This window comes from Syngnathus floridae, chromosome 13 (assembly GCF_059516105.1).
Source record: "Syngnathus floridae isolate MCC-2025c chromosome 13, RoL_Sflo_1.0, whole genome shotgun sequence".
Classification (NCBI taxonomy): domain Eukaryota; kingdom Metazoa; phylum Chordata; class Actinopteri; order Syngnathiformes; family Syngnathidae; genus Syngnathus; species Syngnathus floridae.
The window spans coordinates 12,996,451-13,021,115 of record NC_142425.1 but is presented as its reverse complement, the minus strand read 5'-3'; the positions used below and the strand labels follow the sequence as shown (position 1 = coordinate 13,021,115).

The 24,665-nt window shown below is 42.3% G+C and overlaps 2 protein-coding genes and 2 long non-coding RNA genes across 9 annotated transcripts in view; 3 read left to right on the top strand and 1 right to left on the bottom strand.

Moving 5' to 3' along the window:
* The window catches only part of rabgap1l (RAB GTPase activating protein 1-like), a 40,807-nt gene extending 37,643 nt beyond the window's left edge, over window positions 1–3,164 (top strand). For 3 of the 4 annotated variants that reach the window (XM_088395299.1, XM_088395300.1, XM_088395301.1), the window contains 6 exons: window positions 302–412; window positions 480–584; window positions 652–735; window positions 833–904; window positions 971–1,171; window positions 1,249–3,164. In XM_088395299.1, the coding sequence (XP_088251425.1) occupies window positions 302–412; window positions 480–584; window positions 652–735; window positions 833–904; window positions 971–1,171; window positions 1,249–1,404 (729 nt within the window). In that variant the 3' untranslated portion in view covers window positions 1,405–3,164. The remainder of the gene's footprint in view (window positions 1–301; window positions 413–479; window positions 585–651; window positions 736–832; window positions 905–970; window positions 1,172–1,248) is intronic. The other variant, XR_015862340.1, reaches the window with a different exon arrangement.
* A 1,903-nt stretch (window positions 3,165–5,067) lies between these two features.
* LOC148389007 (uncharacterized) lies at window positions 5,068–16,466 on the top strand. 2 transcript variants are annotated; one of them, XR_015862343.1, is made up of 7 exons: window positions 5,068–5,713; window positions 5,859–6,064; window positions 7,279–7,354; window positions 10,475–10,567; window positions 14,274–14,389; window positions 14,472–14,615; window positions 14,928–16,466. It is a non-coding gene; the product is annotated as an uncharacterized LOC148389007 (long non-coding RNA). The 2 variants fall into 2 exon arrangements; XR_015862344.1 differs by lacking the exons at window positions 5,068–5,713; window positions 5,859–6,064 and adding an exon at window positions 6,083–6,141.
* Window positions 16,438–24,464, bottom strand: arrdc2 (arrestin domain containing 2). Of its 2 annotated transcripts, XM_088395324.1 has the most exons (8): window positions 24,314–24,464; window positions 23,665–23,925; window positions 18,997–19,214; window positions 18,687–18,789; window positions 18,343–18,599; window positions 18,095–18,257; window positions 17,642–17,823; window positions 16,438–17,544 (listed from the first exon to the last, which is right to left on the bottom strand). In XM_088395324.1, the coding sequence occupies exons 2-8, from the start codon at window positions 23,921–23,923 to the stop codon at window positions 17,491–17,493; spliced, it is 1,236 nt and encodes a 411-aa protein (XP_088251450.1). In that variant the 5' UTR covers window positions 23,924–23,925; window positions 24,314–24,464; the 3' UTR covers window positions 16,438–17,490. The 2 variants fall into 2 exon arrangements, with proteins under 2 accessions (XP_088251450.1, XP_088251449.1); XM_088395323.1 differs by lacking the exons at window positions 23,665–23,925; window positions 24,314–24,464 and adding an exon at window positions 20,338–20,711.
* LOC148389006 (uncharacterized) lies at window positions 18,347–21,716 on the top strand. Its single transcript, XR_015862345.1, has 2 exons — window positions 18,347–18,641; window positions 20,255–21,716. It is a non-coding gene; the product is annotated as an uncharacterized LOC148389006 (long non-coding RNA).
* Window positions 24,465–24,665: the final 201 nt, after the last annotated feature.

Below are 24,665 nucleotides of genomic sequence, written 5' to 3'. Positions count from 1 at the left end.
AGTGATGGCTCACAATAGCCTTTTTATTTTTACTTTAGATTAGAATTTTACTTTTTTTTTTTTTTTTTAGCGAGGACACAGAGAAAGAAAGAAATTGTGGAATATGATGGAGAATTTTTATTTTATTTTTTTCTACTGGGCCTTTCAGGTTTTAGTGCATTTAGGAACACAAAAACAGTTCTTTTTTTATTTTATATAAAATGCAATTGAATCATATAAGAGCACTTCACACTGTAGTTAATTTGGCGATATCTCCAGTGGGCCTCTTCTTATCATCTGCCGCGTGTGTTTGTTTTTACAGAGGGAGAACCGCCGCCTTCAGGAAGCCAGTATGCGTCTAGAACAGGAGAATGACGACTTGGCCCATGAATTGGTCACCAGCAAGATTGCCTTAAGGAATGACCTGGACCAGGTAATCACACAGGAACCCGTTCCAGGTTGATCATCCATTCACCCTTTGTGGGTCTGCGTGCATTCAGGCAGAAGACAAGGCCGATGTTTTGAACAAAGAGTTGCTCAGCACAAAGCAGCGTCTGGTGGAGACGGACGAGGAGAAGAGACAACAAGAGGAGGAGACTGCTCAGGTAACTCTGCTCCAACTGGCTCGGGAGCCATGTTTTCATTTCATTTGTTTATTTTGGACTTCATCAGCTGAAGGAAGTCTTCAGGAGGGAGCTGGAGAAAGCCGAGCTGGAGATCAGGAAAACCACAGCCATCATTGCCGAGTACAAACAGGTCAGCAAGTATTAGTTTCTCCGGCAAAGCATCTCCTTGAATGCATGATGAAGTTCAGGTCTCATTTGTTATCTAAACAACTTGGTGTGTGCTTCAGATTTGTTCCCAGCTTAGCACCAGGTTGGAAAAGCAGCAGGCAGCAGCAAAAGAAGAGCTGGACATTGTCCGGGTGAGATTTCCGCAAGAACAAGATATGGTTAGTTCTTCTCTAACCTGTGTGTGTGTTTGTGCGTAGAGTAAAGTCACGGGTTGCGAGCACTGTCGAGAGCTTTTCACCACCTTGGGTTCCCTGCAAGTGTCGTCTCCCACCCGTGACGACGCCAGCTCGGAACCGCCGGACGAGGAGAAGGACGGACTGAAGGAGCAGCTCAGGGAGATGGAACTGGAGCTGGCGCAGACCAAACTCCAGCTGGTGGAGGCCAAGTGTCGCATTCAGGTGAGCGGCACCGAAATCTTTCTATTGCGCAATCCGATACACGCTCTGGAGAATTGTCCTCCTGTGGCCACACGCAGGAGCTGGAACACCAGCGAGGGGTGCTGATGAACGAGATCCAGGCGGCCAAGAACTCTTGGTTCAGCAAAACCTTGAGCTCCCTCAAGAGCTCGGCCTCATCTTCGTCCACTGCCTCATCCCAGAGCCCGTGTTCTCCAAAGGAAGGCCCCGCCTAGGGATGCTCTCCTCATGGCCTCGGCGGAGACATTAAGTGTTCCTTTTCTGGCTCTTTGGACTGCGACAAGAGTGGAAAGTGAAACAAATGGGAGACTGCAGCTGGCCTGAGTGAATCCATACTAGATGCTTTGGTCTTTTCTAGCCCTCACTAAAACGCCGGATGGTGAGGTAATACTGCTTTTACACAATTTGAGTGATTTCATTTGAGTGTCCAACAAATATTGTTGTCTATGTTGAACAACACAACCTTTTTGAGATTCTTCTCCATAGAATTCTAACTTAATGTTCTAACGTATGTTCAAAGATTTTTTTTTCTTTTCTAAATAACATTGTACAGTTCTTAAAGAGGTAAGAAACGTTTTTATTTTCCTTCTTTGTTTTTCTAACGTTTGAAATGTTCTTGTGATCTCTGTAAGCACAGCGTGTCATCGTTCTGGTGGAGTCCAAACGACGTGTGCAGACCTTCTTGAGTCGCTTTGACTTTTGCCTCCCCGCTCAGGGGTGTTCTTGGACTAGGTCATGCCATTCTCCATTTTATTGGCTCTTCACATATCCGGTTGGTGCCTGCAAGCATTTTATTTCTCTTCCAAATGAAAGCCATCATGTTGAGGAACATGATCTTTCCATAAAACATCCGACATGTTTGCTCACTGGTTTAGTATTGACTTTCAAATAATTCCCTTTTAATTTCTTCCTCTAATGTTCCATTTTTATTGCCAAAATTTGACATTTGCACGACTGCACCTCGTTTGATTTTTAGCCTACACTGAAAAAAAAAATGGACTCAATTTTATTTCATCAACTCCATCGCTTGATGAAATACAATTGAATTCATTCCACAACTTTTTTGTGTGTATAAAAAAAATAAATACCTCCAACTGTTGTGGGAATGGAGCGCCCACAGTGGAAAAAAAATAGTGCTCCTCTGCTCAGTGCATACTACAGCCAAAAACAAAACGAAAAAAACAGGAAAGAATTATTATTTAGAAAGAGAGATTGAACAAATGATAGCACATTTGCCTCTGTGCTTTTTGTGGGTTTTCTTGGGTGTTCCCATTTCTTCCCACGTTCCAAAAACAAGCATGTTAGCTAAATGGTCCATAGATGTGAATGTGAGCTTGAATGGATATTTGTCTATATGTGCCGTGTGATTGATTAATTGACTGATGACCAGTTGACTACCCGCCCCGATTCTCAAAACAAAGTAGAAAGTAGAAAATATCCCCTTAGTATAAATCAGCAATTGGAATTAAAAAAAAAAAAAAAGCTTTAGCAATTTTCAGACTCCATTTTTGATGCCAACACGTTAGTTTGATCTTTTCAACTGGCTGCTTTTACGTTGCTGCCAGAAGCTGTGCGTTGTGCCATAGCAGCCTCCCCTGGTCCAGTTGGGTCCTGTTGCCAACCTGTCGGACTCTCCCTCAGTGCACATAAAGTAGCTGGTGGCCATCAGTTGGCCTAACTGGACCAAACGCACCATAGGGAGGTGTTGACGTTTCCGTTCACATTCCTTCTGCAGGGTTGTGAGCATCCCAACAACAAGCGGTGTCATGTAAACCTTGGTCCAGACCCTGATTTTCATGCGTGACTGTAAGATTTCAGAGTTCTATGAAGCACAGAACATATAACTGAGGGTTTATTGTTACAGCTGGCAGTTTCTAATTCACTGTAATTCACTTTGAGAGACTGTTGCTGTTATCCAAATGTCTTTGCTGTTAAGTCACTGTCTGATCTGCATTAATAAATGTCAATGCTTCTATTCGTCGGGGCTCTTTGAGCTTTCATTCCATTCTACAATGATTCATTTCCAAGTGGTGCAGGACATTTTGCTCTGTAACTGAAGAGTGAAGAGGCAAATATAGAAAGGCAAGTTGAGTGGGGTTTGTGCTTACGTCATGCAATGTACACTGTAAGTGTATGTCCACTAGAGAGAGCTCTACTATCGTGCTGAGAATTGCAGACTTCTAAAATGTGCCAAACGAGAATGAATGGTGAAATCAGTTTGCACATATCTTTTAAATTAAAAAAAAAAAAAAAAACAGCCATGGACATTCTTGCAAAAAAAAAAAACTGAAAAAGTGTCTAACGTATACACCGTAAGGTTCTTGCTCATGTTTTTGAAGCATATCCAGTCATATATCTCACATTAGAGAGACCAGAGTCAGCCAACAAAGCATTAATGAGACACTTGGTATTTGCTTTTGGCAGCTGCAAGGCAGACAGGACGTAATGTTCTGTGCCATGCCTGGACCATAGATAGACCATCTGATGGTCATCATTACACCCAGATGGGGCAATCCAAGTGCTGGGAATGTAAAAGTGACCCAATGGCTGAATGTGCAATCTGAAAACTGATTGTGTTGTTGTGCTCCTGATATTTCAGATGTTTTGCAGACTCCTCCCATGCTGCTCCTGCTGCACATGATCTTCATAGTTCTGCCTGATCCATTTTACAACAGTAACGAGATCCTCTCCGAGCTGGATTTGTCACAGTCACACCTTCTTCCAGCAAAAGCCTATTTTACACGATATGTCCTTGAGGACCATGAAGTCCACTTGAATCTTCAAGGTTTGTTGATGTGAGCGTGACAAGCCTCTGTGCATAGCAAAGTCAATGTAAACAGAATCCCTGCAATGTAAACCGTATCCCTTATGCTACGCATAGCAACTTCCTGACTCAGCATGGAAGTTGGACATGCAGATTTACGACTGGCCTGCACGTGCGTGACTCGCATCCGAGCAGCCAACTTCTGAAAAACAACTCAGGATGGAAACATAGGAGAGAGAGAGAGAGAGAAAAACAGCTGGCTGAATGTGCCGGGATTTGATTTGTTAAGAAAAGCAGTACAGTATGATATATGCTAATGACATGATGGATGCTACAGTTTTGTTTACTGCTCATAACAATGTGATCGCTATCTCTCATGGATTGTAAACAAGCCTTAATTAGAAAGGGGAGCTATTTGATTTCTCGCTGACATCAGAGCTGCGTGTTTGTGCGCACAAAGTGGGTCACAAGAGCCCACAAATAAGGACCATGAAAATCCTTTCAATTAAACTGAGTAGATGAGCAAGGCTGCAGATGCCAAAGTTTGTTTGGCATCAAACAATCTGGACAAGGCGTGTAGAAGTTTCAAAAAAAGTGCATTTTTATGTGAGGAAAAAAAAACATTCAAGTGCACAAGAATTATTCAGTAAATCTGTTGTTATCCCTTTTTTTTTTCTTCTTCTTCATGGGCTGCCGAGACAATGAAGACAGGAAACTGGAGACAAGGAAGGAGAAGGAGGGTAGGAGTGCTGGTGAGTGGTAGCAGAACCGGTCTGATCCAGTGTGGGCTGCGTGCGTGCCCCTCCTCATGTTCCTCATCCTGCCCTCCTCTCCCTCTCTCTCTACCTCTCTCCCTCTCTTAATCACAAATTGACCTCTGACCTGTGTCAAATGCGTGGATGATCTCGCACGCATGCCCTTCATACTTTTGCAAGGACTCTGTGCTACTATGAGCCTATTTAGGTTGCCCTTAATCTATTTATACTTTCTGTGCTTACTAGAAAGTTTCACAAGAGTGGCTGGCGGGGGAGAGCATGCAGGAAGGCCGAAGCCCGGATCAGAACCACCAAAGCACCACTCTGCCATAAGCATTCCAAAACACACGTGAGTGAAAGAACATCAGTGTATCGAGTGTGGTGCTTTTCAGACAATGACAAATCCTGGATCTCGTTGATCAGTGCAACAACTAGGACGACTCCCATTTGTAAGATGGCCGCGCCCACAAAACCAGGCTACTGGGCCTCGAGGGCCGGTGACGCATCCTAAAGTGTGCGAGCGAGCAGCAGGTTGGCGAGGTCGTGCTGGCCGCCGGTCCCAGACATCATGAGAACTGCTGCTATTAGTGGACGCAGCCAGTTGGCAAATCCGAAAATTATTTTCATACTAAACCTTGTTCTACTTTCAGCCGAGATCACACGCACATACTATTAATATATTTTACAGCTCTAAGCATCTTAGCAGAGATGAGAGTCTCATACTGCTTCTTCATTTATTTTTATTTTATTTTTACAAAAATACATGCAAGTTTAACAAGATTCAAAGCGATATGAGAAAGAGGTCAGTTTCCAAGCAGAAAATCCCTCAGGCTGCAAATGTCCATGGTTATGAACCAGCTCACATGACTCATTTGATGAATAGTCCTAAAAATCAAATGCCCCCTTCAAATCCAAATCCACCCTGCCGCCTGATCCAAGTCATGAAGGTTTTTGCCAAAGTCTTTCCTTCAACCACGGCTGAAAATCACTTGCACCTGGACAAGGGTGAGGCTCTCCCACTTTTATTTTCCATTGCAAAACACCTCAATCATGTTTCAATCATTTCGTCACAAGTTGGTCTTGATGGGAACTCCAAGCAAATACAGGTCACGCTGAAACTCCTGTAAATAATCGCTGTCTTTTTCCACAGATTGAATATCTGCGTCATATTTTCCATGCAAATGTCCAGCAGTCACACGGACACTAAATTAGATGGAGTTGGGCTCATGTCCACATAGCTGCATGTTGGCGTGCTGGAGTGGCAGAAGAGTGCCAGAGCAAGACACCATTGTGGTTTTGTGGCCCATGTGGATGTCTTCATCAGTGTGCTGGTGATGTCATCATCTTTTTCAGAAGGTAAGCAAAAAAAAAAAAATTCTTCCTGAAGAAGCAGTAGCATAAATGATGACTGTTCTCATCCGGAGAAGTTTTAGGTGGCACCAAAGATTCCGTTGACTCTTGGTGATGTAGTTGTTCCTTTCAAAGATGAAGAATCCAGACCCAGAAGGTAAAAACGGTTTGGCTTTTTGGTGTCTTGACTCAACCGGCAATTAAACAAGCTTGTTGACCTCTACTCGTGACCTTGGACCTGCGGATAAAGCCGAACAGTTTTTACTTTCTGGACCCGAATAGAGTCAGGTGCCTACCAAGAGAGACGTTGATCTGCAGCCATCAAACCTTACAAGCATAAAGTTCAAAGGTCATGCTGCTCAAATGGACTCTTAGCCTCTTATGGAGGGGCTGGAAGAGGCGAAGGCCCAATAGAACTTGGTGCCATTTGCAAGCCAGATAAGTCAAAGTGTCAGCAGATGAGTCAGCCAATGGGGAAGAAGAAACAACAACAGTTGCCACCACCGAGTATGTTGCAAAGATGACATTCGAGGATCTGGCTTAAGCAGAGTGTGATGCACGCACTCGCTCCCTCGCTTTATGCTGACAGCTATTATGGCAATGATGCACGGGCCAGCCTCGTGAGAACTTTATGAGACACTTGGGTCCTAAATCCTCGTAGCCTCCTGCTCACCTCGCAGCCTCACTGAGGGGCCAAGCCAGTGAGAAGCAGCACAAACCGGAGCGAGCCAGCGCCGACGCCTCCTTCTTCCTCTTACTTCTTCCTCCATACACTCACGTGCTGCCTATTGTGTCTGGATTTAGTGTTTCAGGTTGCCTTAATGCATAGGTGTTAAAGTCAAGGCCCGGGGGCCACATACGGCCTGTCACATCATTTTATGTGGCCCGTGGAGACAAATTTTCAGTCTTCACATGGGTGCCCTTTAACTGGAGATGCTTCAGGTCCATCATGATTTGTTTATCTATGTGATGACTTCATGGCTCAATGGTTATAAACTAAACAGCGAGAGGCTAAAAGGAGGTTTTGCTCCACCTATGGGAATGGAAGAGGCCAATAGCTGTCTCAAGCTGGGCATGCACTGTGGGAAGAAAATCTGACTGGGAGTTGGCCCATTCCCTTGTTGACAGCTCCTAAGCAGCCATATGAAGGCTTCTGATCTGCCTGCAACATAAGTTTTGTGCACAAATGACAAGCTTTTGTTTTTTGTTGTTTTTTGCAGATGGCCATCTTTGACTCTTGACAATTAATGCCATCTACAGGACTGAAGTGGAAAAGCCCTGACCTCAATTTGAAAAGTGAGTGATAGTTGGTCTGTGCACTTATTTTTTTTTTTCCATCTGCAAACAATTATAAGTGTACAATTAGTGTATGCCTCCGAGTAAGCGTGAAGCTTTGTCCATACATTTCCTCCAGGTCCAGGAACACATACTTGGATAAGGCAACGATACACATGGAGCACAGGAAGCACTTTTGTGTCGTTTTGTGCTCGACTGGTGCAGTTGGCTGGCGGCAGCACAAAGCAGCAACTGATGTTATCGCCACTTGCACAAAACTCTTACCACAGCTACATAACTTGAATGTTGTCTGTCACAAAACAGCTTTAACTCCTAAAAACATTAGAATGTAGTACCACATGTATGGCTGTAAATAAATAAATAAATAAATAAATAAAATATATAATATAAAATAAACAATAAAGCAATAAATATGTAAATAAATAAATAAATAAGTTTTGCAGAAAAAAGCAACAAGAAGATTCATGGGGTCATGAGATAAGAATAAAAGTACTTGGGAGTTAGTCAAATATCGAATCAAAAATGTGTTGAGCATTCGTCGTCTCATTTTCTAGAGAAACGTAGATCATTAAGAATATAAAGTGTGAAGCAGCTGATGAATTTGTTGTGCCACTTGGGCGTAGCCTCTCACCCAGTAGCTCATGTCATTTCCCTCCTGCAAGGACATAAACAAAGCTCCCTGTTAACACAGTTTGAGAAAAGCACTGTTGTGACGCAAAACATTTTAACAACTTGATCATTTAGTTATGGATAAATCAGATTTCACAAAGTCATTTGATTGCGTGGCCTAAATGAAGCCCTCAAAGGCCACTTCATTAGGGCCCCTGTCTGATTTAATCAAATTAAAGAGCTTTGCAGTTTTGTTGTTTTAATTTAATATTATTGTGGCGGTGATGATGACAATGTTCGTCTAACATGACTGCAAGGACTTTCCTGCTGCAAAACACTTTTGTTTGCCTTAATGCTAAAAAATGGAAATGGAAAAATACTGTATACTGCACATGAAAGAAAAACCGGCTGGAGGATTTTAATGTTTCAACACGTCTCAGTATTTAATTGCAACCTTTGCATGTAGGGCACCTGTCAATCAAATGTGGGACATTGTGTATGTGTTCTGTCACGTTTCTGCCGCTGTTTAAAGATCATGTGATGTCACCACCGCAGCCCCAGATAAAGTGCGATGGCAAAGTCCGGGGGAACTTCTCACTTGGTTATCATTGGCTGAGTGTACTTTTTTTTTTTGGGGGTGAAATTTCCTTGACAACAGCTCAGCCAATGAGAACTACGTTGACGTTCAACAGCTGTCTCAGCAGCAGACATGCACTCACACGCAAACACTTGAGTTTCATTTCCCTTTTGTTTTTAAATCCCCGAGCCGGTTTGTCTACTTTTTGTTTTTTTTAGCAAAGGTCATCTTCCTCATCGCGTCCGTACGTTAAAGAGAAAAACAGTTCTACCAAGAAATGTCAACAGAATAACATCTTGGATCTGTGCACGAGCAAAACTTTTTGTGACATTGCGACGAGATCACACACACACACACACACACACAGTAGCATGCATGCACATCCTCCATATGTTATTACACTTCAGCACAGCTGGGGATGAACAGAGGAAGTCTGTGTGCGTGCGTGCGTGTGTGTGTCAACTAATACTAGCCTGCTATTTAAAAAGCAGTTGACACTTGCCTGTCACACTCTTGTATATTCAAGTGTAAATGTGACACTTCTTGCATGCATCGTGTACATTTTGCTATTAATATGCACAAAATAGCCATCCAGTGCATGCAAACGTCTTGTAGCACACCGTTGTCACATCTTTAGAACTTTAAAAGGAGTTCCAATGTTTGTATGACAGCTGGGCGGACGATTCATTGAAAAACATTTCTGAATCAGGCCAAATTTGTTTTTCTTATTGGTTGAGCTATACATTGTTTATGATGGGTGAGAGGTTTCATGGGCAGGATGTTCTCTTGGCTAATCCCCGTGTCAGCACGAGAACAGCATGTTCTGGCTGCGTTGTTTTTTTCTTTCATGCATTCAGCACCAGTCTTTGCTTTCTCCACTTTTATCACAATTCAGATCAGAGGCCAGAGTAGATTGATTCCCGGGCCGTTTAAAAATCCAAAAGATTCCTTTGAGTGGCATCTAAATATGAAGTAAAATCTAAAAACTTTCCTGGGAAAGCATCATCGTGTGACGGCTCCACGGAGGTTGTTTTTTGCTATAGGTTTCATAATAGTTGTCTCGAATTACAGCGTTGCGTGACTTCAGACTTCCCTCCAGGCTGTTTTCCAGAGCATTCGTTCCATATCCGATGTTTTTCTATGCATTTGACAAGTCAATGACGGAGAGCGCTGGTGGTTTATAATTTAATGCAGATGCAAGCCTGCATAACTCTTGTGGGCCTACCAAGAATCCGCATCAAAATAGAAGACATGTCATGTTTACTCCTCGCTAATGGTGAAGATCCATGTGTACAAATAGACATCTTGACATTTTTGGATTTTGGGAAAGTGGATGGGAAAATGAAACATTGACATCTGTGTTTATCAGACACTAACAACTATTTTTTTTTTAATCTCATCCACACAAAGGAGCTGAATTATGCAGCCAGATAAGTCTTCTAACAAGTTTCCAAACGTCTCAAACAATTAAGGGACATGTTTTGTTGTTTTGTTTATCAAGACAGGCTGGTCCGTGTCACGACCCGTCCCCGGTTGTGTTTATATGTAGGTTGTCATGGTTACCGTCTGTGTGCTCGCCCCTCCCTTCCTGTGTCAACTCACAATCCAATGTACTAATGATCACAGTCACCTGCCTCTCGTTACCTGTCTGTATTTAAGTCGTGCCTGCGCGTCACTTCCTTTCCGGGTTGTTCACGTGTCACATCTCTTGTTTCTAGGTTCTTGTCTTTGTCGGTTCTGTTTCGGTTGTCGGTCGGTCAGTGACGTTATGCCGGTTGTGTTTGTTTGTTCTCCTTATCCTCTCTTCCAACTCCCTTTTCCCTTGAATTAACCAAGCCGATCCGAAATGCATTTGATCGCTCTGCTCTATTCCATTCTGTGACAGTCTGTTCTTGTTTCAATGCTGCTCACTGTGTTTTTTTTTTTCTTGACAGAAAAGTTGCCTTCCCAAAATGGATGAATTGTAAGACTGTCAACAGCCCCAGGCCTTTCCTAATGCGACCTGGACATGGGACTCCATCAGCAGGGTAACCATATGACCTTCCCAGCTGTACTTTTGACTTCAGATTTCGACTCAAGAGAGGAGGGAGGGGGCCCTGTGGGATGAGAAGGGAGGGAGGGGGCCCTGTGGGATTCCAATGCGTCTCCCATGGGATGCGTGACGGCTCAAATCTGTTTTGCACAAAAAGTCACCAGTCTAGCAGACCCAATGTTTTTGGCTGTCTATTTTGTCTGGTTCAGAAAGAGCTTTCATAATTATAGTGTGTCAAAGAAATGTATTTGTCTTAATATCTTATTTTAACCCCCCCCAAAATTCATCATTGAGCAGCCCTATTTGGACTGTTTCATTTGAAAATGAAACGATGCATGCTGCAATTCAAAGAAATCATGTGTGTTCAAAACAAAGGCTAATTAATTGAGTCACGTCAATAGAATGTGTTTTGGATGCTTCCACTGAGCAGCTGACAGCTTGCTCAACTGTTTTTAAAGACGGAAAGATCCAACGACGATGCGCCTCGTGTTTTTGTGCAGAGGGACTCCCCGTTGGCCACTCGGCCAAGAACGAGAGAAAAACAGAGCCGTAAGGTTTCGCCTTTCAGCTTCCCCTCACAGGACGCAGTAGATGCGGCTGCTGAGGGAAAAACCTGTTTTGTTGCCCTCTGACTTGGAAGCTGCAGGAGCTCCTCTGAAGTAGCATTATGCTGTGAGATGCTAGCTGGGGGCCCGGGATGCTTGTGGTCCCCACCAAGTCACATCCACACGCTAAAAGTCCAATAGTGTGTGAGCCCAGAATGGAAATCGGCAAGTCCGCATGTGTCAATGGGGGGGTGGGGGGTTAAGTCTCCCATCCCATGGGAGACGCATTGGAATCCCACAGGGCCCCCTCCCTCCTCTTAAGTCGAAATCTGAAGTCAAAAGTACAGCTGAGAAGGTCAAAAAAACACCTGAAGCATATCTGTGCAGAATTTGGACATATTTTTTGCAGTAATATATTTTTGTTTCTTGTATGTTTTATGCTGATGTTTTTCATCCTGGTTTTTCACTATTTAACTTTTTACAGCTGAGTTTTTTTTTTTTTTTAACAAGGCTTGCTACATTCTCTCCTTTTCCAATTGTTGAAGAAGTGGCGTAGTAGAAATAAATAAATAAGCAACATTTCAACATCGACTTGATGCAATTTTGTGGAGGTGTGGCTCGCGAGCCATTTAATTTTGGAGCTAATCCAGACAAAAGCAGTAAATCAAATGATTTATAGGTGCTTTTTTTTATCAGACTGACTCAGCTGTAGCCTAGAGAAGAATCCGAATGATTCTCCGTAGCCCCACCTTTCATATAATTAGGATGACACAAACAATTCTTTTGGTTTGTGTTTCAGGAGGACTTTGCTCAGTACCTTTCCACTTTGTTATGAGATGACTGGGCATGTCTGTCAAGTTGAGCATTACTGTTGCTTTCATCAGCTATCGAGGGCCACTCAGAATATTTGCAGCAATGGCGAGAGCCTTTTTGTTAAGCCTTTTATGAAATGAAAATGATGGCTGCTATGGTGTCAGGACATGAAATGAATACACTGTTGTGTGTTGCAAATGAAAACATCAAAACAACCACAGGCTGTTTCCACTGACATCAGCAAGATGAATATAACAATAGCAAATTTGATCTGAACTTTATTGTCTAACAGTAGCTGCATATTTTTCTTTTTTTTCTTCATATGACTTGAACAACACCTGGCCAAGAAAAGACCACAAGGCAGAATTTGTTAAATGTTGTGATGATAAATTACAAGACAATTTTATATAGAATTTTTTTTTTAATAATTCAGTCAGAGCACATGTTCTGTATCTATAAAGCTACTGTTTGCTCGTGATGAGTGTAAATCACGTGATTTTAGATCCCCGGACCGGGAAACAGTGATAGAGGCTATATTTAAATCCTGCGCAAACAAATTAGCTTTCTTTCTCTTGGGCTCTGCCTGTTTCCTTCCTCTTTGAATTTCACACACCAGTCGACTTTATAACGCCTGAGATTGGGCACATAAAAGCACCAGAGTACATCTGACTTCTCGGATTCGTATCCAGTATCAGTAAAGAGTGACCATAAATACTTTCCGATAATTATGGAAACATCTACCTGTCTATACACGTAGCAGTTTTGTGAAACAAGACAATAAATCTATTCTAAATACTTAAAAAAATAAGATAAAGTTGATGTTAGTAGCATGTTGGCTAGGTGCAATCATTCCCATCCTCATATGTCCACCCGGCCTACTGTATAATTTTAGATTGGACTGTAAACAGACATTTCTTTCTATATTTAATCTATTGAAGTTTTCTATTACATTTGATTGTATTGGATCTTTGCAGATATTGAAAAACTCCATTTCCTTGAGACGCTGCAATCTATCTTGCATGAACTGTTCCTCCCGGTCACATGATAAACATGCCTTGACAGAAGTTGAATTCTAGGAAAATTCAGCCAAGGTGCAAAGTAAAACAAAAACAAAAAAAATCCCCCTTAAGTCACCTTATTCGCTGCGTAAACATGCTGCAGCGCTCCCATGCTCAACCTGACACCGACGTTAGAAAGTTGGCCAGACAAACTTAACGCTCAGGCCCACGTGCACAACGCCACGTGCATGTTTAAAAAGCAAGTCATGAGAGAGGGAAGCCCCCGCCTCCTTGACGTGACTCGCCAATGGCAGGAACAAAAACACTCGAGCGCTCTGCTTTTTCTGCTTTCCTCAATTTCCACATACCAGAGTTGCCTATGTGGTGTGGCGAGGAAGCCTTGACTTAGGCTGTCGCTACGTGGGGCCCGTTTCCACAAAATGTGCATCGCCACTTATCAATTTTCTGGATATTTCACATTACATCGCTTATATTTGAACTAAAGTTTACCAATAAATCAACGGAACGAAAATCAGCAGCTCTGTTTACTTGAGGGTTCTTCCCTCGCTTAGCCTTTGTTTACTTAGCCATAAAATGTGACGTCAGCTTGGGGACTTTTCCTCCCCAAGGCATCATCATAAATGGCACTGAAAAGGATTCAAAGGTCAAGCTGGCAATTGCTTTGGATACAGAATGGCAAAATGAAAGTTAGGTCCTGCATGGACGTCATAACAAACTTAAGAATTGAAAGAACTTACACGACATTTACAAAACAATAAATTCATCTCTCGTAACATTTTAGACAATTAGCAAAACATGGATTATTTACTCAAGCTAGTCTCGTGCTTGAAATTCTTAGTTCATCTCTCAAAAATAAATAAAAGTGTCACTGAGCACGTCGGTGGCATCTGAATGACACGTCCATTGTGTTGACAATTATTATTGAATTTGAAGTTACACCTCTGAGTATGTGGAAAATGGATTGACCTTTGCAACATTGTAATTTGTTGTCAGGCCGTCTCATTGCCATACAAAAAGTACGACATAACACGAAAAAAAAAAAACATAAGACAGTCTGCATAGAGAAACTTGTATGTGCGGTGCTCTTCGTGTAACGCTATACAATAAGCGACACACTTTTTTTTCCCCTTGAACATAGTGTTCCTTTTGTGCTATTGCGCAATCCAACCTTGCTCCTCTCACCGGCTTACCTCCGCTATTGTTTTCTTCATGCTCTGCCTGCCTCAAGACTGTGTACTAATCTTACAGCGTTTCCAAGAAAAATAAATTCCTCCGCACTGCTATCATGTTTGTCACATAATGGCCAGTACGTTTCTCATTCCAGACTTGGCGTGCCGCCAGCGGGCCCATCCAAACATCCTCACCACGTGCAAGGGAGGGGAAATCATTTGCTATGCCTTCTACGTAAATAACACTCGGGGAATACATTCGCACAACTAAGTGATTTTACCCTTCTCTGAGATTTGTCACACTGCAAGTCCCTCTCTGAAATATGACACAGATCTTTTTTTTTTCTTTGCAGAGTTAAAAATGAAAGATGCATTTCTGCATACATGGTCTTCTATGTCTGTAATGGCACACTGCTCATTGAAGGAGTTGGTGGACTCGTTCTACTCGCTGCTAGTCTCGCTCGCCTGCCAAGATAATTAAATGACTTCTTTAATAGGCAGGTGTTGATTTGATACTTGTAATTTTCCATGGTTTTTTGTCTTCACTTTCATTATCTCCAAAAATCACATTTGAGTGACGGCGTTCTCCAGCAAAGTCTGACATTTGTCTTATCAGTTTAAAATCATCATGCAAGAGTGGCAAACAAAGTATGCTGAAAACAAAGGGAGTCATTTTTTTGCCAACAACATATGGCAACAATGAATGCATTTTTCAAAACGGACAACTTTCAAAACAAAGAACTCTTTTTTTTTTTTTAGTTATTTTGCCATGTTGTTTATTCTAATCTTTTTTTTCTGCTCCCTTTCAGAACTTCCTGGTGAACATCTCACAGTGTGGTGAGTATTCTCTGAAGTTACTCTGACTTCCATGAAGTCTTTAAACGGGGAGGATGAAGTGGAAGTCGATCCCCCCACATCTTTTTGGAGTCAACAACATGGTGACGTCACAGCGCCTGCTCGCCGAGCGCTTTTAGTGGGCGTCTGCATGCGGCCCTTTTATTGCCCGATCATCTTCTTGGCCTTCACATCAAAAGAATAATTCATAGCAGGCACTCATGAATGTCCTATTCAGAACTTCCAGTGTAGGAATGAATATTTGAAGAGTGAACAAAATGCCTCTTAGTACTTTACTGAGTTTTAAAAAGTCTGTCTCATATGAGCAACTAAACAAAGTGCTTATTTGTTGGTGTTATCGTTCACAAGCAATGAACGAGCCTTCTCTGGTTAGTCTGGGAAAGTGCGCCTTGTTTTGGTTTGTCTGCTGCAGCTCCTTCCAGCCATGTTTTGATGGATATGGAATGTGCAATATAACAGAAGAAGAACAAGTCAACTTCCCGACAACCTTGACACTATATGTTGTGTTCCCGTTTATTGACAGCCACATCAAAATTAATCCAATAGGAACGCGATAAGATAGCTGGAGTTTAGTTAGAAGGAAGAAAAAAAAAAGAGGAAGCTTGAAAGCAAATATCCTTGAGTTGTCTGTTTAAGGTGCAGTAATTCAGACTAAAGAGTACTAAGTAATAATGTGGCTTTGAGTCTATGCCAGACGTTATCGAAATTACAATATAAACACCTCACAGAAACGCTAACGGAAACCCTGAACCTAGTTTGAATGAATGAAATGTTCATTTTGTAGCCGATTTTCCATTTTGAGGTTTCATTTCTTCTTAAGTTTTGACTTATATAAAAAAAGGCCTGAGGTATGCAAGTTGCAATGTTTGTGCGTGTCAATTTCAAGGGAATATCTTATTCAGGAAAGCAGGCAGCCAGCTAGCCAGCATCCTGTTTGTATTCTACCTGATCTTGACAGACAGGATCCTCAACACTAGTGTTGGCTCGTGAGTGAGTGGTTCATTCAAAAGAACGAATCTTTTCAGTGAACGAATCACTTCCAATTTTTTTGCTTACCTGAAAAATCTTCAGGTATCAAAGCAAACTATTTGTACTTTGCTACTAGCCACCATTACTTTTTAACCTTGTAGAGTTTCTGTAACTCGGTCCCAAGCCGTAACACAGTGTACAAATCAGTGAGATATGTTTACGCATGATAAAAATAACCGGGATCAGTGTTGAGGCAGAACAAATAGTCCGAGAGGATATGAAATCCACATTTTACAAAACATGAGGCTTAGGCAAGGCGCTTTTGGGTTTGTGAAGTGTCACTGTGCCCACTTTGGTCTGTAATTGTTGTTTTGATCCGCTTGGGTGTGGCTTGCTTCCAGTGAGCAGTGCCTCTGGCAAGAATATATTTTTGACTCACTGAACGCCATGTACCGTTTTACTCGCATGCAACAGTTGAAAAAAAAAGTGCAACCGTTTTGATTCGGTATTGTTTATTTGAAAAACCACAATAAGGAAACTTTGGCAAGATTGTGATTTAACATTGTATAAAAATACATTCAATGCATTTTTCATGCATGACAGCTGAACCTGAAGATTTTTTTCCTACTTTTTTTGTTTTTAATTGAGGAAAAGGCATAATCCCAGAGTCAGGTTTTGGAATGTTCTTTGTCCACACACTCCAGAGGCATCTCCAGATTAAAGCTCGTCTTAAATCTGGTCTGGTTAAGGTTCCCCAAATGTGCATCTGGCTCCCATCAAACGCTTGCAAGCACACGATTGCGGCTCCTTTTTATTATCAGCTCGGGGAGCTTAACGCCGAGCCTTGTGCACTTTTATAAACAAACAGCCCATTTTGTTTCTGCTTTGTGCAAACAAAACTCAGCACCCACCCGCTATCTAACACTTGCACGTTGCGCAATACAACAGTTTTTGTTCTATCTTTCCTCACTTCCTCTTTAACAACGTGTTTAAGTTTTCCCTTTTGCATCTTTCTTTACTGCATGCATGAAACATCTTTGTTTACAGTATGTGCTTGGCAACAATAATTGCACTTCTCTCTACACCGTTTAAAGATGACAGTATGAAATGTCAATTTACAACAAGGCACTTGACACTTTGAAGCAGCCGATACAAGTGAGCTCACCCCCTTTTAACATGTTCCTTAAATCTCCATTCAGGTGAGGGGAATCGATGTTCGGGCAGTGTTTGTAGCTCTTATCATCAGGATTTTTTAAAAAAAAAGAGAGAAAAAAAATCACTGATGTAGCGCTGCCGCTTCCATTTTAGCAGAACCGTAAAGAGTTCACGTAAAGATTGGAAACAAAGCGGGGGGTTGCTTCTTCGTCTTGAAGTCCCCTCGGCGGCAGTAGCGGCGGCGCCGTCAACTTTGACAGCGGCGCTCGCCGCAGTCTCTCAGTGACTGCCCGGTACGACCGGGTGCCACTTTTCAAAGAGGAGGAATCGGACCATAATCTCGATTCACGAGATGAATCTAAATTGCTTGACGCTCAGGCAGGGTCTTGCAGTTCAGCACGTCATGCAGCGAGGCCTCATGTGGAAAGGTTGAGGGTTGGGGTCAACCTGGAGGAACAAAGAAAGACAAGCGTGTTTTTTCTCTTTTTTTGTATTCATTTGGTAAAAAAATGACATTTCAAAATGATTGGAGGGTTTTGCTCACCTCACTGTACACAGGCGGAGGTCGGAAGCGGAACTCCTGCACAAAGGCCATGAGGGGCCGCTCGAGGATCCCACTCAGATCTTCGGCCGGCGGCGGTGGTGTCGCCGCCGCCGCCGCATTGTTGTTATTGTCGCACTGCTCTGCTTCTCCCTCCGTCACCACTGAGCTGTACTCCGGAGGAGCTACATGGAGAAAACGGGTACAATTATTCCACCGATCTGACTCAAACAGGTCTGAACATGAATCTGTTGACTCATTTTAATTGATTAAACCCACATGACTTTTATTGGCTTTTTTTTCCATTAACAAATAAATAAATCAGAAAAGTATGTTGTTGTTTTATAGGTTGGCATGTGGCCTTGTGGCAAGTTCTGGTTTAACAAGCATTAAAGTTAATGACAGTGTACTGATTCAACTTGACATGATTTCTTTTTTTAATGATTTGAAACTTACGCTCAGGCTGCTCTGGGATGGCCATCCGCAGCCACTCCAGATTGACGCTGTACTGGCTGCTGACGCTGGAGGTCCTGCTTCCAAACGGATGGAGCGGGATGGTGCCTATGACCAAGGGCAGCTCCAGAAACAGCTTGGAGGTTCCCGGGACATCCACACACACCTGGTGAGATAATACGGGGGGTGAATTCCAGTCAGGGAAGACCCAAAAAGAGCAACGAGGTGTATCATCCGGCAACTGAACTGACCTTGAGCATGTATTCCACTTTGATGATGCGACACTGCAGAATGGACGGACCCACGGGCGGGATCTTGATGGCACGACCGTGCCAGGTCTCCCTGCGCCTGGCGCCCACCACGTCGCCGCTCAGCGTGGCCACCACGGCGGACTTCTGCTTCATGGTACCGCGGGCGATGAACGTCTGAGTTTGAGTGATGTACGCTTTGGGCACCACCGAACGAGAAGTTGAATTGTCAAACTCGGCAAAAACAGGAATGACCTCGCCTGTGGAGAGGATGGAGAAAGGTATTCATGGTCAACAAACAGGTAAGCAAATAAGGTGACTTGAGTGATAAATGGTTTCATTTTTACCTGGTGTGTAACCTTTGCGGTCGATCTTTGCAGTAACAGACACTTGTCCAAAGTTTCGGTACCAAGTCCGTGCCATCTTATCCTTCGTTCCAGCCTGAGGTGCCTAAGAATAATTAAAGCAAAAAATTGGCAAGTGTACTAAAAAACTGAAAATAATAATAAATATAAAATAAGCTAAAAATAAATACAAATGAAAAAACCCCACAAAAATCAGCAAGTGTACTAAAAATTACAAAATAAATGATAAAATAATTAAATAATTTTAAAAAAATCACTAGATATGATTGAAAGCAAGGACGAGGAGGCTCACCAGTAGCGCCGGGGTGTTGATGTCAATGGGCTCAATGACAGTAAACTCCTTCTTGATCTTCCTGACCGTGGCCCAGGGTCGATGCAGCTTGACCTTGACCCAGTAACGAATGCTGCCGTGTTTCCCCTCAAAGGAGGTGACCAGCGTCTCTTCTGGCAGCTGGAAGCTGAATGGGTATTCATGTCTGCCAGCAGGAAGGATGGTCACTTCGCCATTATCTGAAGGAGAAAAACAAGATGATTGTGTTTTTAGACTCTATTCCATTGTGTTTCATTCGTTTACAGAAACTAGTCGAGTCATGTGACCAAAGCTACTATGATAAAAGTCGATCCTCCTTCAACTTGTTCATCTGGTTTAGCATTTACTAGTCGTTAACCTTTAAAGGTTGAGACCAATATAACATTCATACACAAATCAAACAGGAGCAGAAAATCAGCCAAGAGCTCGCAATCACATTGGCCCGCTTGCTCCGAGAGGCGGTTCCCCGCTCCATTGTGCTGACGGAGAACATGTTTTCCTCCAGCCCTTCTCAACTGATCTGCCCCCCCTCCCTCACTTGGTGTCGGCGAAGGCCCACGAACACGTGTTTTTGTTTAACGCGTTTGTCCCCCCTTTGTTGCTGGAAGCTCCCATTTGATTTCCATTACAATACCTTGACTGTCAGATTCCATTGATGGTTTCAATGGGGTCAATGTGTTTAGGTAATATCGGCATAAAACTACTTTCACCATGCTAAATACACAATAAGCAGAAGATATGATGGTTGCAGCCCAGTTGGGTGACAAAACAAGTTGAACAAAGAATTGAGCACTGTGCATGAAAAAAATGAAGGCTTGGCCGTAAAGTCCTCTTTATGTTCTGAACAAAAATGTGTGCCCAATAAATTAAGAGTTCGGGAGCTGAAATAACCAAATATGAAGCAGACTTTCGTTTCAATAGTTGTTTTCAGACTGCTGCCCATGTTTGCTCACTTCAACAAGTTTACAATAACAAGGAAGTACCATGTAACAAAGAAAACACCTCTATAAATGATTCCTATTAAATAAAAAAAATGGAATTGGGACAAGCGGGACTCAAATCTTCATTAACACAAATGTGAACTTCTATAAAGGATCAGTTCAACAACATGTGTCAAGAGATTTTTGAGGAACAAGATGCCACATTTTGTGATTTGGAAAATGTACCCTGAACGCACCTTCAATGAAATATCAGCAATAATCATTAGTAATAAGCAACTGTTTGCTTGTTTGTTTGACAGGAGGTCACTCGGGCTTCCTGTTGTGATGCAAATGATTGGAGTGGATCTCCTGGAGGGGATGCAACCTTGAGAAGAGGACTGACCTGCCTGCAGCAGCACCTCTCTGCGGTTCAAGTATTCCACCTCGTCGCTATAGTTCTGCGTATAGGCTGTGCTGGAGCCGGCCGAGCGGGACTCGGTCCAATGCACTTTGGCAAAACCTTCGGCGTGGAGCTTCAGTGAGTCCAAGCGACTCTCCCCGGTAAGCTCCAGCACCACCCGGCCGGACACCACGTCCCCGCTGCTGTACACGGGAGGACAGTCCACGTCCGGAGCGTCGAAGACAATGTCCAACTTTTTCAACTTGTCAAAAATCATTGTTGCTGCTCGTTAAGTTATTCCTTGCGGCGTGAAAGAGATGAAGATGATGTTGCGCTTGCTGGTTTATAGTTGAGACTGTTTTGCACTTTCGGTTGGAGGCCTATTTGGAGGAGGAGAAAGTGGGCGGGGCCACCCTGTCGATCGATTATGTAAGCCTCAAGAGAGGCATGAAGGCTTGGCGATGATGCCTTCACGTACGTCTCTTTCGAAATGACTTTACAGTACTTCTATTTTGTCGCTAGCTGTAATTCTAAATTCTAATACTTTAAAATTATTCAAATAGACTATATCCAATATTAATCAAATATTTTCGTAAAACAAACAAGAAAATGATGGTTTGTATCAGTTATTAGGAAAAAAGTCAGAGCGACCAAATTAAAATATATTTACTTAAAAAATACATTACTCAACTATTATGTTCACTTGGACATCAACGGGAAATAAACAGCTTAAAAAACACGTCCAGACAAAGACAGAGTATCAATATCAGCACTGATCTGTGCTAATAAAACGAAAGTGAAGTAAAAAAAACAAACAGAAAAACATGCCCAGACAAAGACAAATAAACAGCTTCATAAATGCCCAGACAAATAATGACGTCAGCACTGACTAACAAAACAAAAGTGAAATAAAAAAACAAAACAAAAGTGAACTAACACCACAAAACAAAACCGAAAGAGGGCCATTATGCATCATTCAAATCAACAACTTCTTCATTCTACTCTGCCACTTAAATCACTGGAAGAGTTTGTGACTAAAATCTACCCATTTCCAGATTGACATTGAATGCAGCATTGAAAACATGCAGACTGGGTGTGGAGGCTGCAGTGAGGAAAACAAGGTCTGATCATCATGATTGGCGGTTCCAGGTTCTCAGAAGAGAACAGGATTATACCGAGTATGCTCAAGTTATATAGAACCTCCCAGAAGAGGGAAATACTTTCATGCTGGCTGGCTGGCTGGGACCAAAATTGTTTACGCCGCTTCTTCCATGACACTTGGGACACACTGCCAAGAAACCACATACTTGCGAAACTAAAGTATGGACGAAGCAAGATGCATGTCCCTTTGAAATAAACAACTGCACTCCTCGTACTCTCAATCAGTATTCAAACACAGTTATGAATTTGCTCTTGATTAGCTACATTTCCAGAAACAAAGGTTTTAGCTGTTTTTCTATATTTGTTCATAGAAGGCCTGTTCTACCAAGACTTGAGGGCTTGCAGAGATACCCCGGCCTAGCGGCATGTATGTAGTACTGTCGTTTGTCTTGGCCAAGCACAGTGATTTGATTAGATACACAAAAATGGAGCTTTAGCAGCAGGGTGAGCTGCACGTGCTGCTTTGGTTGACCAAAAAGCTGATACATTGCTGCCCTTTTGACCACCTGGAAAGATTTGACTGCATGCATACTTTTGCAAAAAGTAGAACATTTGAAGAAAAGCCTTTGTATCCAGGGAGTTACTCAATCCCACTTTAATTGAGTCCTGATCAATTTGAAACCAAAAGACTGATTCTTGGAAAACAAAGTTGTTTACTCCAGTTGACTGGGGCGGGGTGTTAGCTCTTTACTGCCACCTAGCGTCCAGTTGGATGCAGTGTTCTTAGCTGCAGAGCACAACTTGGCTGGGGATGTTTGAATGTGAGAATAGTTGAGGAAGCATTACACTGCTCTTTGCCAAACTATAACTGCCCTTTACGCTTCAGTACATCTATTTGTGGAAAGAGTCAAACTACTAATAGACAGTATGGAGGTCAGTGTTTTAACCAATGTGACTTTAAAAAAAAAAAAAACAGTATTATTAATAGAAACCGATCATTTGAATCAGCATGTTTCCAAAAATTAAAATACTAACGTTGAATGGATGACTAGTTGCACTAAACTGCCCACAGATGATAATCTTTGTCTATATGTGCTGTGCAATTGATTGGTGACCAGTTCACGCAATACCTCTACTTTTGACCAAAATCAGATAGGACAGGGTCCAGCTCACCACTAGAATGAGGTAAAACGATAAAGAAAATAGATATCTGGATCATCAGGGACAAGAATTCGAGCTAGTGATGCCCCCTGCTGGTAGGTTGTTGACAGCTTCCTGCACCAGTCATTTGTTGACACTCTCTTGCTAGTGACTTATTAGTGTTTAAACTGGGTCATGTTAGCTAGCAAATGCTAATAAAAAAAAAAAAAAGTCAACATTTTGGAAAAGTCATTATTTATGTTTCACCCTGCAGTGCATTTGGACATCCCACGCTAGTCAGTCCATCTCAAGCACATCGGTTTATTCCAGCTTCCTCCGTCATTTATGATGGGTTCAAGTCATAGCTAAAAAAAAAAAACCTATACAATTATGAATTTGAACACTGAATAATGTGATGGATGGTGCAAAACAACAACAGACTAATTCATCTTTAGAACATGGAGGGCCCGTTTAACCAGGCTAAGGGGTCAAACCAAACTGCAGTGTTTTGAAAACACTTGATGAAACATTAACGGCCATCTACTGTTTATTCACTGGGTGTGATATGAACCTCAGGTTAAATTTCATTTTCATATCTGTAGTGTTATGCATTCATGAATTTGATACCATTTATTGACTGATGGACTGATTATGCAGAAAGTATTTCTGCTGCTCTGGAGTTTCGGTGTTTATTGAAACAAGGCACATACCTGATTTATACCTGACCACCCAACAATAATTATAATTATGTATCATCTGTTGTCTAGTGGAAGAGCATTTAATTGTCGCTGGCACAGGGACATTAGTTGCGGCAAATAATCATTGGGCCAATCAAGTGAAACTGGGTCATTTCCTGAAGAACACCTTTAGAGATCTCACAGCACATTGGTAATTACTGCTGTAAGTGCCTAGTAATTGCGAATGACAGTGATTAATTATCAGGTGACTTGACAGTCAATACATTATGATGGGGTCAAGGGTCAGAAATCCCTTATCGAGTTGGACACGTCCCGACCTCTCTAAAACCGCACTCATCTTCGCAGGTTTACCTGACGTTCAATTTGCATTTCTGCAACTTCACTTACTAACCTCGGATCAGATGCTGCCTCTTCCTGAAGTAGGTAAACCTGGAGGTGTAGTCGTTATAGACAGAGTTCATGCCACGGTTCTCCAGCCAGTGTGCCGTAGCTACACCTCGTCCCTGCACCTTCATGGCGTGCACCTTGGTGTCCCGATGGAGCTCCAAAACCACTTGGCCAGACACCACCTCTCCTCCAGTGAAGGCAGCATCTCCCTCACCATCCAGCTCCAATTTGAAAGACTTAATTGGATTCAACTTTAATGACATTTCTGTGTGAAAGGAAATACAAGAGGCGGGTTTCATTTTGCACATTGAATACTGTCCAGTTGTTTTTAAATGGTTAAAAATATCATCCATCCCATTTATGGGAAATACCCAACACTTCCCATTTATGGGAAATACCCAACACTTTCCCTTTTATTTTCAACCGTAGAGATCAAATCGCTACAAAAACGAATCAACTATTCTCTCCTCGGTTATTAATACATTCTACACGTGGTGGGCAATAATAAATGTGATATTACATATCGTGAAAAGAATGAAATGAAATGGCAATGTCACGTCTCAACCAATCAGGATTGAGAAATTGCTTCACGCGTTACAAATGCAGACAGCTGTCTACTTGTTGCACCGTCACGCTGTCAAATAATTACTCACCAGCGGTACATGGGGAATCCTCTCAAAGAACCGAAGAGAACTTGAGTCAACTGTCGGTGTCGAGTGCCAGTAGGTAATCTTTAAATAACTTGCTTAGTTTGAGCACCCAGTCGCAGAAACTTTCATTCCTCCACCAATCACAATGGCTGCATTTGAGCCACGCCCACCCACAGAACGCAGGAAGTTGGAATGTTTTGTCATTTCATATTAATTTTTCTTTCAATGGGTTGTTTTTACCGTCAGATTTGATTGAAATATACATTAAAAAAGAGCTTGATTTACAATAATTGATGAGTGAAAAAATATTTTGTGGTAAAAACATTGATTTGCTGGTGCATGTGGTTGCGGTATG